The sequence below is a fragment of the Muscardinus avellanarius genome, assembly GCF_963383645.1.
Source record: "Muscardinus avellanarius genome assembly, chromosome: 12".
Lineage (NCBI taxonomy): Eukaryota > Metazoa > Chordata > Mammalia > Rodentia > Gliridae > Muscardinus > Muscardinus avellanarius.
The window spans coordinates 78,363,543-78,382,849 of NC_137798.1; the positions used below are offsets into that span (position 1 = coordinate 78,363,543).

Genomic DNA, 19,307 nt, shown 5'->3' on the forward strand with positions numbered 1-19,307 from the left:
AATTGTGTTTTATTCATTGTAATTAACCCTTTGGAAAAGTAAAATCAAAGGTGTCTTTGAGTGTGGTTGTTCTTTAGTAATACAATGTTTGTAATAAGTAGATTCAAATTATGTTAGTAGCTTACGTCATTGGCCTTTTCTCTATATTTTTCCTGGACTCTTCTCTTTCCTGAGAGTACTTTATCTTCTATATATGTTGACAGCTCCCACATCTACTTATCTGTTTCTGATTGCTTACTTGAGCTCTGGACTTTTACCTCCAAAATCCTGTTGGCATCTCAAACTCTGCCCTTCCTTCCTTCCTTCTTTCCTTCTTTTTGTAGTACTGAGACTGGAACCCAGGGGCATTCTACCTCTGAGCTCCACCTCCAGCCCTATTTTTTATTCTTTTATTTTGAAACAGGGTCTCACTGAGTTGCAAAGGGCCTCACTAAGTAGCTGAGGCTGTCGGCAAACCGAGACCCCCTGTCCCAGCCTCCAGAATGCTGGGATTACAATCGTGCGCCACCACGCCGGCTGAAACTGTGCTTTTCTAGAGATACTATCTTTTCTAGAGATATATACCCCAACTAGTCCTTGCTCGCCCAATGTAGACCTGGCTTACCTTTAACCTTGACAAGACATTTTTTTACAGAACTCCTCTAACTCCCACTGTCACTGCCTTAGTTGAGTCTTTTATTCTCAGTAAGTATTCAAAGAATTAGTAATTTCAAGAAGTCACACTAAATATTCAAAAAGTAATTTCAAGAAGTCAGACAAAGTAAAAAAGCTCTAACAAGCGGTGGCATCCAGTCTGCAACTCAAATGCTGTGGCACCCAGTCAGGACACCCAAGAGCTCTTCACATGCTAATAGTTGGGACCCAGGCGCCAAGGAATTCCTAGTCCAAAGTTCTTGCAGAGCTTTGGGTGCAGTGCAGAACCTGATCTTGCAAGTGCCCTTCGCGGGCGGCGAGGACTGGAGGCCTCCTCACCGAGGGCGTTGCTGTGCAGGCAGGGTCCGTCTCCTCCCGTGGGCGGGCAGGCAGGGCCGGGCCCTGGCTCCGGCGAGGGGGCCGGGCGGCGCGCGGGGGGCGGCCGGCTTCCTGCCCCGCGCTCGAGCTGCTTCCGGCGGGAGCCGGAAGACGCCGGGTGTGGACGGAATCGGGACTGCCTGACGGCCGGCCGGCGGCCCGGGGCGAGGTGAGCGGCGGGCGGGCTGCGGGCTGCGGGCTGGCGGCGGCGGGGCGGGGCGCCCGGCCCGAGCTCGCCCCGGGGGGACGGGGAAGCCGCCCCTGCGCCCCGCGCCGGCGGCCGGCCTGGAGCCCCGCGGCCGCGGCCCTGCCCTCCCCGCGCGGGGTCCCGGGCGACGCCTTGGCCCGGGCTCGGGGTGGGGCGCGGAGGCCAGCCCGACCGCGGGAGCCGGGGCCGCGCGTCCCCGGGGCGGGGGCTCGGGCTCGCCGCCCCCGGGCCTCCCGGCCCCCCCCCCCCCGCGCCCAGGCCTTTGTGTGGGGGAAGGGCCGCCGCGGAGCGCCGCCCGCGCCCGCCCCCCCGAGCCGGACCCCGCCCGGACCCGGCCCCGCGGCGGGCAGCCGGGTGGGCTTCGTGTTTACGGACCGACTCCGTGCATTTTGCGACTTGGACTTAATCGCCGAAGTTTCTCGAGAGAATAGAATTCAATCAGTTTGTTAAAAGTTTATCCCGTTTGCTCACGAGGCTCAAATGCTTTGAGACACTCTTTGGAAGTTAAATATTACTAAGTTGGGGCTAAGAATTCCTATTTACATCTCACTTTGGCACAAGGGGCAATTTTGCCAAGAGAAGAAAAGAAACATTTTGTAATGAAGTCAGGTTTTTTTGTGATTAGGCAGTGAGAAATTACACTTTTAGGACAACTAAACTAAGGCGAGTTTTGGGTTCTCTTTAAAGTTCTGCATTCATGTAGATGTTACATTTTTGGTAAATTAGTTAATCTTTAGATTCGACTGGGAGGAATTTCTGTAAATGAAGAGGTTTACCCTTAGGGATTTGACCGTTATTTTGGTGCATTGGACTTTGAGTAGGGGGAGTGACATAGCATTTCTTGTGTTGTGAAAAGATAGCTTTTGTGGCCGAATAAAAGATGGGTTGGAAAGGGGAATTTTAAAGGCCAGGTGACCAGTTAGAATCCTGTTTTAATAGCATAGTTGAAAAATATTGAGAGACCTAAGCAAGACATTATAGTAGAAATAAATCTGAGGGGCTCAATTCTTGGGATTATTTCTTTATTTTTATTTTTTTGGTGGTACTGGGGGTGGAACCCAGGGGCTTTTCTACCTCTGGGCTATACTCCCAGCCCTATTTTATACTTTGTTTTGGAAACAGGGTCTCACTAAGTTGCTGAGAGCCTCACTAAGTAGTTGAGGCTGGCTTTGAACCTGCGCAATCCTCCTGTCTCTGCCTCCCAAGCGCGGGGATTACAGGCGTGCACCAGGGTTCTTGGGATTATTTAAATAGGAGAGTGAGCTGGGCATGGCAGCACACTCCTGTAATCCCAGTACTTGGGAGACTGAAATAAAAATAAAATAGGGCTGGGGATGTAGCTCAGATGTAGAATGCCCCTTGGTTTAATACCCAGCACCATAAGTAAGTAAATAAATAATAATGAGAGAGATTGCTAAAGACCTAGAATTTGCAGCTGAATGGGAAGAAGATTGGGTAATAATAATTGAAATGGATAATAACAAGAAGAACAGGTTTGGTGGATGAGATGATAAACTGGATTTTGTAAATTGTTAGGTTTTAGGTACTGGTGGACTTATGTGGAGATACCCAGCATGCAGTTAGAAATGAAAATCTCAAGTTCAGGAGAGAGGTCAGACCAGAGACAAAAAATTTGAGTACCAGCTTCTATATCATTCATTCACTATACAAATACTTAGTTTCTACTATGTGCTTGTAGGGATGTTTGTATGGAAGCCCTTTATTTTTATTTTTGGTGGTACTGGGGGTGGAACCCAGAGGCTTTCTACCTCCGGGCTATACTCCCAGACTTTTTTTCTATTTTATTTGGAAACAGGGTCTCACTAAGTTGCTGAGAGCCTCACTCAGTTGCTGAGAGCCTCACTAAGTAGCTGAGGCTGGCTTTGAACCCCTGTGATCCTCCTGTCTTAGCCTCCCAAGCGCGGGGATTACAAGTGTGCGCCACCACGCCCGGCTTATGGAAGCCCTTTAAACTTGCAGTTAAGACAACTTGAGAAGTTGGAAGTAACTTTAGGGTTTCAAAGATTGACTGTGGTTATGTTGCATAGCTGTGAATATACTACAGACTGCGTGTGTGTGTGTGTGTGTGTGTGTGTGTGTGTGTGTGTGTGTTAGTGTTACTGGGGATTGAACTGAGAGGCATTCTGCCTTCGAGCTACACCCCAGCCCAGTTTTATTTCTTGTTTGGAAACAGGGTCTTGGTAGGCTGATGAGAGCCTCTTTACTTGCTGAGGCTGTCCTTAAACCTTTCTGTCCTTCTGTCTCAGCCTCCCAGATACTGGGATTACAGGAGTGTGCCACCACTTCTGATTTAGAATGGATTTGAGAAGTAGAAATTCTTCATCAAAGCATACCATTATCATAAGTTTGATACCTATCGGGCCATTTCTATTTTAAAACTGAATTCTTGTTTCTTCAGATTTTTAGGACATATTTTAAAAACGCCTTTTATTTAGTTATATTTCCCACTGCTCTTAATGCTGTGTCTCTTTTGCTCCTATTTTAGGTTAAATTGATTACCACGCAGTTCACACTTTATGAGAAGAACATAGTGTTTCCTAGAGGAATATGAATATACCAGGAAGGTATCATTGACTCTGAATGAAATTTGAACCTGCCCCCCAACAGCTGTAGGATTTTGGAAGCTGAATCAATGTTATCAGATGAGTTAGAATCCAAACCAGAGGTGAGTCCGGTCAGCTTGTTTCCTTTTCTTGGGTATTTCAGAGTTTATCCTTAGTTCAGGGATCACGAAGCTTTTTCTATAATGATCTGATAGTAAATATTTAGGCTTTGTGAGCCAAATAGTTTTGATTGTAACTATTAATTTATTATTTTTCTATTAACTATTTTTCCAAAGACATATGAATCCTATTTTTATATTTAGTGGTTTTGTTTTTGTTATTTAAAGAAGTATAAAATTTTACATTTAGGTATTTATATAATGATAATATGTTTTGAATGTGTATGTGTTTAATTGTTTTTGGTACTGGGGATTGAACCCAAGGCATTCTACCTCTTAGCTACACCCTAGCCCCTTTATTTTATTTTATTTTATTTTATACTGGTGATTGAACCCAGAGGAATTCTGCCTCAAGGTACACTCCCAGCCTGGTATATATGTATTTTGGTGGTACTAGGGTTCCTGAAAACCCTTCTACCTCCGGGCTACACTCCCAGACAAATTATACTTTTATTTGGAAACAGGGTCTCTTAAGCCAGCAAGGCTGGCTTCAAACCTGCACGATCCTCCTGTCTCCGCCTCCCAAGCACAGGGATTACAAGCGTGCGCCACCACGCCCGACCCAGCTGGATGATATTTTATTTCTTATTTGAAAACAGGATCTCACTGGGTTGCTGAGAGCCTCACTCAGGTGTGAAGGCTGGTTTTGAACCTGAAATCCTCCTGTCTCAGCCTCCCAAGTACTGGGATTACAAACTGTGAACCACAATGTCCACGTTGTGTTATTTTGAAACAGGGTCTCACCAAGATGCTGAAGATTTTGATAAATTGCTGAGGCTGGTCTTGAAGCTCCCATCCTGCCTTAGCCTTCCAAGTACTAGGATTACAGATACATGCACCATCATACCTAGCTATATACATACGTATATATACATATATATATTATTAGTGTGTGATAGATAACGTGATGTGTGTATACACATGTAAATATCTATTTTACATATAAATGCTGTAAATTATACATGATTAAAGGATTAAAATGTTTTTTTCTTTTTTTGACATAGAAGAATGAACCAAGAGCCTCACACATGCTAAACAAGCAGCCTACCACTGAGCTACATTTCCAGGCCCTATTTATTTATTTATTTATTTATTTATTTATTTAGTGATACTGAGAATGGAACCCAAGGGCATTCCGAGCCATACCCCCAGCCCTATTTTTATTCTTTATTTTGAAACAAGGTCTCACAAAGTTGCAGAGGGTCTCACTAAGTAGCTGAAACTGGCTGTGAACCGGGGATTCTCCTGTCTCAGTCTCCCCAAGTACTAGGATTACAAGTATGCATACTTCTTATTTTATTTTGAGACAGGGTCTTGCAGAGTTTCCCAGGCTGGCCCCAAACTTGGAAATTTTTTGCTTAAGCTTCTTGAGCAGGTGGGATTACAGGAGTGTACTATTGCATTTACTTTAATTTTTAAATTAAATTTTAGAAATTAAATGTTTTAATTTTGCATTTATTTAAATTCAGTGAAAACGTCATTGAATTTGGGATCAGATTACTTAATTTTTGAAGATTGGTACTGTTGGTGTTTAATCATGCAATTGCAAACAAATCACTTAATGTCTTCAATTTATTTTCTTATTTGTAAAATATACATTGAATTTTTTGTGTGTGGTACTGTATATGGAACCTGGGGGCCTTCTACCTCCAGGTTATACCCCTCCCAACCTATTTCTTTTTTTTTCTTTTTTTTTTTTTTTGTACTGAGGATTGAACCCCGTGGCATTCTTCCTTTGAGCTGCACCCCCAGCCCTATTTTTTTATTGTTTTATTGTGAAACAGTATCTCACTAAGTTGTGGAAGGCCTCACTAAATAGCTGAGGCTGGCCATGAACCTGTGATCCTCTCTGTCTCAACCTTCCAAGTATTGGGATTATAAGCATGCACCACTATGCCTGGCTTCTTATTGTTTTATTTGGAAATAGGGTCTCTCTACATTGCTTAGAGCCTAAGTTGTTGAGGCTGACTTTGAATCTGAGATCGTCTTGTCTCAGCCTCCCAAGTACTGGGATTATAAGCATTTGCCACCATGTCCAGCTATACATTGAATCTTAACTAACTTAATGCAAGGATTACATAACAGTATGTGGAAAAGTGCTTTGTAAGATAAAATCAGTACAGTGCAGTTGACTTTTTAAATTAGCCACCATGGTACTAGGGACTGAACTCAAGTACATTCTGCTTCTGAGCTACAACCCAGCCCTCTTTATTTTTTGTTTTCAAACAGGATCTCACTAGGTTGATGAGAATCTTGCTAATTTGCTAGGGCTGGTCTTGAACTTCCAATCCTCCTGCCTCAGCCTCCCTTATCCTTTTAATTTGTTGGAAAGTGACAAAGGTTAATTATATAAATAAACCTTTCTCTATAGAAAAACTTGGTAAAATTGCATTAAATATTTATACTTAATCTAACTTTTCTTTGAATATGGCTGAAACTATTGAACAGTAAAATTACATCATCACATTTTTGTAAATTCAGAGGTTTAGATCTATTCCTAACAACCTTTATTTTTCAGTGTTGTCTTTTTTTTCCCCCCTCAGCTCCTGGTACAATTTGTTCAGAATACCGCCATCCCATTGGGACAGGGACTAGTAGAATCAGAAGCTAAAGACATTACTTGCTTGTCACTCCTTCCGGTGACTGAGGCCTCAGAATGCAGTCGGTTAATGTTACCAGGTAAAAATAAGACTCAGTAGACACAGGATAAATCTTAAGAGCCTAGCCTAATCTATGGTACTAATGTAATGGATAACTGATTTCACAACCATCTGGTGGAAACTAAAATTTGTCATGGATAGAAGTAACCATGAAAGTGATAAATGTATTGTTTTAAGCCATAAGAATGGATATGATCACCCACACAGTGTGAAAGTGAGAAAAAAGACCAAGAGAACTCTGTGGAACTCCCTTTTGAAAGTAGGAGATAAGCTGGGCATGGTGGTACACATTTATAATCCTAGTACTTAGGAGACAGGAGGATCGAAGGTTCAAGGACAGCCTCAGCAAGTAGTGAGATACTCACCCACCTATCAAGACCCTGTTTCCAAGTAAGAAATAAAATTGATCTGGGGTTGTACCCCAGAAGTAGAATGCCCTGGGTTCAATTCCTAGTACCACAAAAAAAAAAAAAAAGAAGAAGAAGAAAAGAAAGTGGCAGGTATGATAGGAAAGCCTGAAAAGGAAGAAAGAAGGATAGAGTAGAGTAGGGGAGTGGGATGAATATCAGCATAGAGTAGAGGCATGGAACCCAAGGGAGGTGAGTCTGTGAATTCCTCGCAAGAGGCCCACTGAGACAGGGACTAAGAGGAGGCCCTTGCTGACCTTGGCAGTCCACCGTCGTGAAGGGGTAGAGAGCCAAGTTGCAAGTTCAGCAGAATAAAGTATGGTATTTTATAAAGGTTCTTTTGCTATGAGAAGGAAAATGGTACAGTAGAGGGAGATTTTTTTTTTAGATCTGAGATATTTGAGGAGGGTTTAGTGTGCTAAAAGGAAAGAGCCAGTTAGAGAAATTGAAGACAGAAAGACGTAGTGGCAAACTGGTAAGAAGGCTCTGGGAAGCCGGGCGTGGTGGCGCATGCTTGTAATCCCAGCCTTTGGGAGGCTGAGACCAGAGGATCGTGGTTTGCGGATAGCCTCAGCTACTTAGTGAGGCCCTTTGTTTGCAACTTAGTGAGACCCGGTTTTAAAATAAAGAAGAAAAAATTGGGCAGGGGCTGTAGCCTGGAGGTCGAATGTCCCTGGGTTCCATCCCCAGACCGGCAAAAAAAAAAAAAAAAAAAAAAAAAAAAGGCTCCGGGAGAGGCAGCAGAAAGCAGAATTCTGAGCACAGGTAGGGAGATCAGCTTTGAATGGGAAGACTCTCAATTGACTGATAGCAAAGAGAACATTATTTTTAGACCTAGTGAATTCTTTATATTTTGACCTTTGTTTAAAAATACTAATGTATAATGGGGGGAGGTCTACATGAACCTTTTGGTGACAACTTACCTGTTTATAAGTCTTCTGGTTGCTATCATCTAGCAGTGTTCTTTGATTTTTCTTCTCTCTCTCTCTCACTGTTTCTTTTATCTCTTACTTACCTACCTACTTACTTAATTTCTTTCCGTGGCACTGGAGATTGAACCCAGGACCTCATACCCTGAGGTATAACCCTTTTTATTTTATTTTGAGACAGAATCTTGCTAAATTGCTCAGGCTGGCCTCAAACTTGGAATCCTGCTTGAGCCTCCTGAGTAGCTGAGATTACAGGTTTGTGTTATTTACCAGCTGTTGTTTGATTTTTGAAGTGACTTTGAAACCTCTTGTTAAGCCCAGTGCAATAGTAGCAAGACCAATCTCACAAAATGGAAAGGCCTAGGAATGTAGAGCAGTGGTGGGCACTCAAGATTCAATCCAGGTGTGGTGGCTCATGCTTATATAATCCTAGTACTTGGGAGGTAGAGACAGGAGGATTACAGGCTTGAGGCCAGACTCAACAACTTAGCAAGACCTTATTTATTTATTTATTTATTTAGCGGTACTGAGGATGGAACCCAGGGGTATTCTACCTCCGAGCTACACCCCCAGCCCTTTTTTTAATTCTTTAATTTGTAACCGGGTCTCACTGAGTTACAAGGGGCCTCACTAAGTAGCTGAGGCGGGCCGTGAACCGCAGTCCTGTTTCAGCCTCCCAAATGCTGGGATTACAAGCATGTGCCACCACGTCCGGCCTAGCAAGACCCTTTTTAAAATAAAAAAATACCTAAAAAGTGGTCTGAGGTTATAGCTCAGAGGTGGTAGAGTGTCTTTGGTTTCAATTCCTAGTAGCGCCCCCCCCCCAAAAAAAAAAAAAAAAAAAACAAAGATTCAAGAAGAGAGATGTTTAATCAGTCAGCAATAAAAAGTTTCTCTAACTACACCTTAGCTCTTCCACATCTTTCATCTCTACTCCTGTGTTTCTACGGATATGTTCACAATCCCTTGTGGATTTTCATCCTGTGAATTTTCCAGGTGCTAATAAATTATCTTTGTTAGGCTTTTCCCCCTCCATTTTCTTTCCCAATTTTAAATTATTGGATAAATAATTTAACAATAAATGAAATGAAAATAGGGACAAAAACATTCTGTTAGAATGGCCATTGTCAAAAAAAAATGAAAGATAACAAGTGTTGGCAAAGATATGGAAAAAATGAACACTTGTGAGCTGTTAGAACGAATGGGAAGTAGTACAGTTATGAAAAATGGGACTAAGATTTCTAAAAGATCTGAAAATAGAACTCTGATATAAATCAGTCACTTGTATATATCAGAAAAAATCTGAAAATAGAACTCTGATATGAATCAGCAGTCTTACTTGTTTATATACAGCCTACAGAAATGAAATCAATATGTTGAGCTATCTGCACTCTCAACATATTAATGTTAATTAAGGGCGCACTGCACCCTTATTCACAATAGCCAAGATATGGAACAGTCTAAATGTCCATCAGCAGATGAGTAGGTATTTTTAAAGTGTCTGTCTGCCTGGCTCAGTGCTGTGCCTCTAATACCTGTATTGGGAAGGTGAAACAGGAAGACTGAAGATTGGAGGCGAGTGCACAGTTATTTAGTGACCTCGTTTCAAAGTAAAAAGGCCTTGGGTTGTAGCTCAGACATAGAATGGACCTGGATTCAGTCCCCAGTATCACCACCAGGGGGAAAAGAAACCACCTACATTTTTACATATCTTCCTCTCTTTCCTTCCCCTTTCTTCTCTCCTCCACTCTCTTCCCTCCCTTCCCCTCCTTTCCTTTCCTGTTTACTTGTGCCAGAGATCCAACCCAGGGTCTCTCACATACTAAGCAAGGCCCCTACCACCAAGCTGTATCCTTAGCTCCTGCCTTCTTTTGGTTGGTTGGTTGGTTGGTTTTGTGGTACTGGTGGTGGAACCCAGGGTTATTCTACCCCTGAGCTATATCCCCAGCCCAATTTTTTATTCTTCATTTTGAAACAGGGTCTCCTGAGTTGCAAAGGGCATCACTAAGTAGCTGAGGCTGTCTGCAAACCGCGATCTTCCTGTTTCAGCCTCTCAAATGCTGGGATTATGTGCATGTGCCACCATGCCTGGCTTAGTTTTAATTTTTATTTAAAATATTTTAGCCGGGCGTGGTGGTGCACGCTTGTAATCCCTGTGCTTGGGAGGCAGAGACAGGAGGATCGCGCAGGTTCAAAGCCAGCCGCGCTGGCTTAAGAGATCCTATTTCCAAATAAAAAATATAAAAATAGGTCTGGGAGTGTAGCCTGGAAGTAGAAGGGTTTCCAGGAACCCCAATACCACCAAAAAAATAAAAAATAAAAAAAATAAAATAAAATATTTTAGCCAGAGCTGTGTGTGGTGGCACACGCTTATAATCCCCGCACTTGGGAGGTGGAGGCAGGAGGATCTTGCAGGTTCGAAGCCAGCTGCGCTGGTTTAAGAGACCCTATTTCCAAATAAAAAAAAATTAAAAATAAATAGGTCTGGGAGTGTATACCGGAGGTAGAAGGGCTTCCAGGAACCCCAGTACCACCAAAAAAAAAATTTTTTTCTTAAAATATTTTAGCCGGGTGTGGTGATGCGTGCTTGTAATCCCATTACTTGGGAGGCTGAGACAGGAGGATCGCGCGGGTTCAAAGCCAGCCGGATCTACTTAGGCTTTCAGGAACTTAGTGAGACCCTGTTTCCAAATAAAATATAAAATAGCTCTAGGAGTGTAGCCCGGAAGTAGAAAGCCCCTGGGTTCCATCCCCAGTATGTATATATATGTATGTGTGTGTGTGTGTGTGTGTGTGTGTGCGCACACACACACACACACACACACACACACACATATAATTTTTTTTTTAAGCCAAGTGTGATGGCACATGTCTGTAATCCTAGTACTTGGGAGGCTAAAGAAGATTGCGGGTTTGTGGCCAGCCTCAGAAACTTTTTGAGGCCCTCTGCTAGTTAATGAGACCCTGTTTCAAAACAAAAAGTAAAGTGGGCTGGGGGTGTAGCTTGAAGGTAGAATGTCCTGAGTTCCACCCCCAGCACCAAAAATAAATAAGTAAATTATAAAATATTTTAGACAGCCAGGTGTGGTGGCACACACTTGTAATCCCAGCATTTGGGAGCCTGAGACCAGAGGATCATGGTTTTAGGCCAGCCTTAGCAGCTAGTTAATGAGGCCCTCTGCAACTGAGACTCTGTTTCAAAATAAAAGAATATTAAAAAAAAAAATAGGACTGGGAATATAGCTCAGAGGTAGAATACAGCTGGATTCTATCTCCAGTAGCAAATATATAATATATATATATATATATATATATATATATATATATATATATATATATATATATATAATATATCAGACATATAAGCCAGGCATGTTGGTGCATACCTGTAATCTCAGTACTTGGAAGGAGAATTGCAGGTTCATGAACAGTCTTAGCAATGTAATGAGACTTTCGCCAACCTAGTGAGACCTTGTTTCAAAACAAAAAATAAAAAGGTAGCCAGGCATGGCAGCACGCGCTTGTAGTTCTAGTACTTGGGAGGCTGAGAAAGGAGGATCCCAGGTTTGAATCTAGCCTCAGCTACTTAGTGAGGCCATCTGCAACTTAGTGGGACCCTGTTTCAAAATAAAGAGTAAAAAAAAAAATCAGTTTCCCAGGCTGTTTTTTCCTCTTTTAATTATTTATTACGATGGTAATGTAAATGTTATTTATGTAGGATGTGTGGTACTGGGGGATTGAGCCCAGAGATGTTCTGCCTCTGAGATATAACCTATTCCTTTTTTTTTTTTTTTTTTTGGTGGGTCTGGGGATGGAACCCAGAGGCATTTGACCTCCGAGCTATATCCCCTGCCCTATTTTTTATTCTTTATTTTGAAACGGTCTCACTAGGTTGTGGAGGGCCTCACTAAGTAGCTGAGGCTTTCTGTGAGCCATGATCCTCCAGTCTCAGCCTCCTGAATGCTGGGATCACAAGCATGCGTCACCACGCCCGGCTTAACCTATCCCTTTTTATTTTTTATTTTGAGTCAGGGTCTCACTAAGTTGCTGATGGCCTTGCTAAAGTTGCTGAAGCTGGCCTCAAACCTTCAATCCCCCTGCCTCAGCCTCCTAAGTATTGAGGTTACAGGCATATTCTTGAGCTAATATTCAAGATATAGGTATACTTTTTAAGAAAAAAGTATGGATTTCTGGCTTCAAAAAGGGCTACGGTTTGTATTTCCCAAATGAGGATAGTTGGTTGTTAGCTATGTAAAATGTGAGAGAAATCTGGTCTTCACATTTTGGCTAATTACCTTGTTTGTTTAGTTTTTCCTCAGGATTGAAACCCGGGAGGTTCTACCACTGACCTCCATCCCCAGCCCTTTTTATTATTATTATTTTTTGAGTTAGGGTCTTGCTAAATTGCTTCATGCTGGCCTCAAACTTGCAGTCCTCCTGCCTCAGCTTCTTGGTCACTGGGATTACAAGAATGTGTCACTATGCCCAGCCTGGCTAACTACTTTTATTAATTAATTAATTAATTAATTAATTAATTAATTTATGTGGATCTGGGAGTGGGACCCGGGGGCATTTGGCCTCCAAGCTACACCCCCTATTTTAAAACTTTACTTTTTTTTTTTTTTTTTTTTTGTGGTACCGAGGATGGAACCCCAGGGCCTTTCTATTCCTGGGCCACACTCCCAGACCTATTTTATATTTTATTTGGAAACAAGGTCTCACTAATTTGCTGAAAGCCTCACTAAGTAGTTGAGGCTGGCTTCAAACTTGAGCGATCCTCCTGTCTCAGCATCCCAAGTGCTGGCATTACAAGTGTGCGCCACCATGCCCAGTTTACTTTTAGAACTTTAAACTCATCTCTGTTCTTTATTGAGGCAGATTTTATATTTAAAAATGTGAGAGCAAGCCGGGCGTGGCAGCGCAAGTTTGTAATCACAGCATTTGGGAGGCTAAGACAGGAGGATCATGGTTCGAGGACAGTCTCAACTACTTAGGCTCTTTGCAACTCAGTGAGACCCTGTTTCAAAATAAAGAATAAAAAATTGGGCTGAGGGTGTAGCTTGGAAGTAGAATGTCCCTAGGTTTCATCCTCAGTACCGCAAAAAAAAAAAGTGAGAGCAGAGCTGGGCATGGTGGCGTATTCTTGTAATCCCAGCATTTGGGAGGCTGAAACTGAGGCTGAGACCAGAGGATCATGGTTCAAGCACAGCCTAAGCTACTTAGTAAGGCCCTTTACATACTCAGTGAGACCCTGTTTCAAAAATAAAAAGACTAAAAAAATAAGGCTGGGGCATAGCTTGGATGTACAATGCCCTTGGGTTCCATCTCCAGCACCCCCCCCTCCAAAAGCAGCGAGAGCGGGGTATAGTGGCGCAGGCTTGTAATTCCAGTACTTGGAAGGCTGAGATAGGAGGATCTGGGTTTGCAGCCAGCCTCAGCTACTTAGTGAGGCTCTCTGCAACTTAGTGAGACCCTGTTTCAAATAGAAAAAATAAAAAATAGGTCTGGGGTGTAGCTCAGAGGTAGGATGACCCTGGGTTCATAAAATAAAAGGGGGATGCTCTCTGTTCCTATAAGGTTGCTAGATTCTGAGGGATGTTACATTGGTATGCTATGTCTCAAAGTGGTGAGCTCTTTAGAGGTAGATAATACATAAAGCTATGGTATTTTCCCTTTACCAGATGATACTCCAAATCATACTAACTCCTCCAAGGAGGTTCCTTCCTCAGCTGTATTGAGAAGCCTTCAGGTGAACGTGGGCCCAGACGGAGAAGAGACAAGGGCTCAGACTGTACAGAAGTCCCCGGAATTTTTGTCTACTCCAGAATCCCCTAATTTGCTACAAGATCTACAGCCAAGTGATAGTACTTCTTTTATTCTTCTTAATCTAACAAGAGCAGGTACTCTTTTTTTTTTTTTGTGTTTTTTTTTTTTTTAACTTTGCTCATGCTTAAGGAAAAAAAACTGGGGCTGGGGTATATTTAACTAGAAGTACTATTATTGATTACTTTGGAGTATTGATATAATTGGTAACAAATTTAACGTATTGAAGAAAAGGGAGGGCTCTAGGATGAATCTAACATATATTTTGGGGGAAATTAGGTAGTGCCATTTACCAAGGTAGAGAGCCTAGGAAGAACAAGGCTTGGGGCAGGATGATTAGTTCCATGTTTTGTCTGTTGATGTTGATATTGCAGAGGAACACTTAGGAAGAAGTGTCTTTCAGATTCAGAAACAAAATACAAACTTCTAGAAAGGTCTGGTGTGAAACAAGTAGTTTAGATGCTTATAGCATTCAAAAATGTATAAAACAATAAGCACAAATTCTTTAAAAGAAGTTGAAGCATAAACAAAAAGTAAAGCAAGTCTGGAACCCCAAAAGAAAAAGAAAAAACTGTGCACATTAAAGAGAATAGCAAAAGAACAAGAAGGGGCAGTTGGAAGGGAATGAAGAGAGCTTTGAGAGAAATGTGGGTAGAGATACAAGTAAGGAAAAAGTTTTAAGGAAGAAAAATACTAAGTCATTCCAAATACTACAAGATGAGCTAATGAGGTAAAGCGTGTGTGGTCACTTTAGCAAGACTAGTTGTTATTGGGTGTAGTAGAGGTATAGCAACCAGGGTAAAGAAATAGAGAGTGGAAGTTGAGAAAGCGGATGTACATGTTAGAAGGTGTACTTGTTCAAGAAACGACTTTGAAGGAACAATTACAATGGTAATTGTACCTAGAAAAGCATCGAGGTTTTCTACTTTAAAGGTAAAGATGGGAAGCCAGGAATGGTGGTGTATATCTGTAATCCTAGTACCTGGGAGGCTGAGAGAGGAGGATTGCAGGTTTGTGGCCATCCTGAGCAACTTATCTGAGCCCTCTGCGACTTAGAGAGAACCTGGAGGAGCTCAGCACAGTAGGACAAACTTGAGAGATTGAGACTAGAGTATCATAGGTTTGTGGCCAGCCTCGGCAACCTCCTGAGGTCCCCTGCAACTTGGTGAGACCCTGTTTGAAAATAAAATAGGATTGGGGATATAGCTCAGAGATAGAATGCCTTTGAGTTCAATCCCCAATAACACACACACACACACACACACACACACACACACACACACACACACACACGGGTTGGAGTAGTTTAGCTCAGAGGAAGAATGCCCCGGGTTCAGTCCCCAGTATTCCCCCCCTGTGACAGACTGGCTCAGATGGGCACTGAATATGGGCACTGAGTCCATTCGGAACCGAGTTTCTCAGAAAGGTGGGCAAAGGTTTCGGTTGTAGTTCTGCAGCCACTTATCTTCAGTGATTTTTTTTTCCCTTTTTATGAAATAAACTCCTTTAAGTTTCTGTTCACGGCGCTAAAAGTGGAGATTCCTTTTCGGGGGGGGGGCAATCTGAAATGATTGACACGGACAAATGCCTCTTGTGCAATTGACACTTTATTACAAGAACCCAGGAAAATTTATATCCTTCACAAGTGAGATTAATAATAAAAAAAAAAGAAGAAGCGTAATCACCACAAAACAATAGTGAAGGACATGTAAACAAAATAAAAAGACACACATTCAAGATTAGCTCCGAATCCTGTGACCAAATCCAGCCCCCTGCCCTTGCAGACAGGCGCCTCCAAAGGTCAAATTCCAGAAGGCACAGGCACGCCCAGGGCTTGGAGAATACGGCCTCTCATGGAATCTCCTTTAACTCTTTTTGGAACTTTCCGTTGCTAGGGCTTAGTCCATATAGCTGGCATGGGGAGATATGGCGATCCAAGGGGCTGCGATGGAAGTCTGCCGGGTTTTGTCTTGCAACGCCATCTGAAATCTGAAAGCTTAAACAAGCTCACAACACAGTTTAGCAGATAAACACCAAAAAGTAATATGAAGTTTTTAGATTTAGTTGTCAGATGTACTTCTCTAGCTGCTGAGCACCTTTCCTCAAACGATAGGCTTATTAGAAGCCTATTCCTCTTTTAATAATCCATTTTCCTATCACAAACCCTCTGCAACTTCCTTTTCTTTTCTGATTACCCTTATTCTCTCTTTCCCATTTGGGACAATCTTATGATAAACTCTTCTTCATACAAAAATGCTTTCTTCTCACCGTATTTCCTTTCTTCACATTTACACATTTATTATATCTGTCCTTTTGTTCTGACATATTCATTTCTTAACCATGTGGCGCCTCCCTGTCTCGGGCAGCGCACATACTGGGTGTAAAGGTCAAGAATCTTCCTAGCCTTCCGGCTCTATTGTATTGGGCAGTATTGGCTGCTCATCAACTAGGCTGCTTTCAAGTCACACACAAAGTTTATCTTCTCTGTATCTAGGCCGGATCACAAGGAGAGGGGGTAAACAGAGGCACCGTTGCCTCCCTTGCAAGTTTTTAGGGCTAATGGCTTCATTTGACTCTTAAGGCTTTTACTATAGGTTAATGATTAGAATGAAGGTCAGAGATAGATAGGAATTCTGCACTTGTAATTGCTGTAGCTGGAATGCTACCACAGCATCTGAATTCTGACTAGATTTACATCTTGAGCAAAGCCGAGGGCGTTTAGAGGCATAGACAAATTACTAGAAAATTTATTTTCCACGGACTCAGTTTCTCCCACAGTCCTGATCTTACATCACTGGAGCTTATTACTATAGAATTCTTACCAAAAGAATAATAGTTTATATCTAAGAGCATGGAGTACTTTGGCCAGAGGCAACGCTCCCTTGGGGCTTCTCCTTGAGATACCACGTCAGTCATGCGTGGGGGCACACGCAGACATCAAGGAAAGCGGGCTGTGGCACCCCCCCAAAAAAAATGAATGAGTGAATGAAAAAGGAAAGAAAAAGGTGGGAAAAACTTTAAAGGAAAAGGTAGCCAATAGAGAAGAATATGTTGGAGATGAGAAAGGACATAACTGAAGGATAGAGGAAGGGATGACTCAAGAATGGGATTGGGATATCAGAGGTGGGGATTAGCCTCGTTGCCAGGAGGGACAGTTTTGCCTTTGAAACAGGAGAAGGCAAGGTAAGAGCAAGCCCATAGGCTAATCATCTCCTGGAATAGAACTTTGAAGTGGCAGGCAAAGATCTGGAATAGCTGATTCAGGACACAATGTTTCTGCGCCAGGGAAAACAAAAGGATTCTTTGTTGGCTAACCTTCACATGTCTTCCTGTTTCTTCCAGGTCTGGGCTCTTCAGCTGAGCACTTAGTGTTTGTTCAAGACGAGGCAGAGGATTCAGGCAATGATTTTCTCTCCAGTGAGAGCACAGACAGTAGCATTCCATGGTTCCTCCGGGTTCAAGAATTGGCCCATGACAGTTTGATTGCTGCTACTCGTGCACAGTTGGCAAAGAACGCGAAAACCAGCAGCAATGGTGAGACACCCGTGGCATTTTCCTCTTCAGTATTCTGTGCAAAGAGATCTTGGTAATGACAAGTCTATATTTTTATTTGTAGATAGTCCAAGGTATTTTGTATTGGTAAGAACAGAAAGCTAGAAATGTATAAATTGTCTTTGCTATAAAATAACTTGGCTATACCAGGTTTGTGTACAAAATCAACTAACCTAGTATTCTGAATTCTCAATTTTAATTAATGTACAAAGCTCCATTTTTTGTTTTTAAACTACCCCCTCTGAGCTTGGGACTTGCTTTACTCCCTTAGGCTGCTTCCCTCAATCCTGGAAGGTCTGGGGTTCCAGCTCAGCATCCCCTTCCTTGCTCCTTTGTCCAGTGTTCCATGCCATCTCTGCTGGCCCCTGTATCCTTAGTCCCCCACTTAGGCCAGAATCCCTGAGTTGTTGGCACATGGGCTGTAGCATGTGGGCCACCTGCAGACAGCCCCTAGAAGGGCTCTTGTGGAGCTGAGCACTCTGGAACAGAGGTACAGGCATAGCAGGAAGCAGTTCTGCATAGAAACTGAGGGTATTAGCCATCTCCTGGAGTTATCTTTGCTGAACAGCCACCTCTGGAGGTGAACAACTTTGGAGGACTTTTGGCGCCCTACTCTCGAGCCTTGGTGAAGGCATTCTGGCCAGAGGATGTGTGAGTTGAAGCCCTGTTGCTCCTGGGCTTTAGGGGGCTGAGGAGACCCTAGATCCTAAGGGCAGTGTGTATGGAAGCTTTGGGAATTTGTGGCCTGGGCTCTCTGAAAAGAGGAAAATAGAGGTGAGATGCTGGAGGATCTCTGATGTGAGGTGATGGGGTACTAAAGTTGAATGATCTAGGGAGCCAGGTTCCTGGGCACCATATGGAGTAGGAGGTGGGTAGTATTATCCATGTTTCAGAAGTTTGGATACCCCAAAGGGGCAAAGATAAAAAGTTCAGCCGGATGTGGTAGTACATGCTTATAATCCCGGTACTTGGGATTTCTTTTCTTCTCTTCATCACCTGGCCCCCCCTCCCCCATATTGCTTGAAAAGGGACCAAGGGTCAAATAAAACTTCAAGTCATACAGGGTAGGATAGAACCTTGGGAAGTTATCTGGGTCCCTGAGTCATTGCCATCACTTGGCAACTTAGAAATGCAAACTCTCAGACACTATCCTAGACCTACCAAATCAGAAACCTGTTTATTTTTTTATTTTTTATATTTTGGTGGTACTGGGGTTCCCGGAAACTCTACTACCTCCAGGCTACACTCCCAAACCAATTTTATATTTTTATTTGGAAACAGGGTCTCTAAAGCCAGCAAGGCTGGCTTCGAACCTGTGTGATCCTCCTGTCTCTGCCTCCCAAGCATGGGGATTACAAGTGTGTCACCATGCCCGCCAGAAACTTGGTCCTGATACATGTTAAAGTTTGAGAACCATGACTGTATTCAAACTACTCCCAAACCAATGTAAATCCTTTGCTCACTTACTTTTTCTTTAGGGCTACCTCTCTGGTTTTATTAACTTGTGAAATCAGTTCTACATGGTTCAACATTTTCATTATTACAAACCAAGCTTAAGCACTGAAATCTTATGTCAGTACACACATAGTTTGTGCAGATGATCCAGACGGTGCTTATGATTATTTTAAAATCATCATTCAAATGAATGGGTCTCACTAAGTTGCCCAGGCTGGCCTCAAACTTGGGATCCTTCTGCCTCAGCCTCCCAGGTAACTGGGATTAAGCATGTGCCACTACTCCTAGTCTTCAAATGTGTCTTGAAGAAAGTGAAATAAAAGGAGTTCCACTCCCTAATCTTGAATTTACACAAAATTTTAATGAACCATTTCATTTAAAAATAAATGAAGGCATTTAATTTACTTCTCATGTTCCTTTATTTTTCTGAACAAAATGGCACTATATATTATGTCTAACTTCTTTTTAAATTTGGTTAAAAATTAGCCCAATTTTTGCATTTTAAATATTGTATAACTA

At 42.6% G+C, this 19,307-nt stretch overlaps 1 protein-coding gene across 5 annotated transcripts in view; it reads left to right on the plus strand.

Moving 5' to 3' along the window:
- Positions 1-3,872: 3,872 nt before the first annotated feature.
- ZNF410 (zinc finger protein 410) overlaps positions 3,873-19,307 on the plus strand; it is a gene marked incomplete at both ends in the record, with an annotated part of 37,638 nt that continues 22,203 nt past the window's right edge. For 4 of the 5 annotated variants that reach the window (XM_080708112.1, XM_080708114.1, XM_080708116.1 and 1 more), the window contains 4 exons: positions 3,873-3,905; positions 6,506-6,641; positions 13,640-13,858; positions 17,124-17,315. In XM_080708112.1, coding sequence (XP_080564238.1) covers positions 3,873-3,905; positions 6,506-6,641; positions 13,640-13,858; positions 17,124-17,315 — 580 coding nt within the window. The remainder of the gene's footprint in view (positions 3,906-6,505; positions 6,642-13,639; positions 13,859-17,123; positions 17,316-19,307) is intronic. The other variant, XM_080708115.1, reaches the window with a different exon arrangement.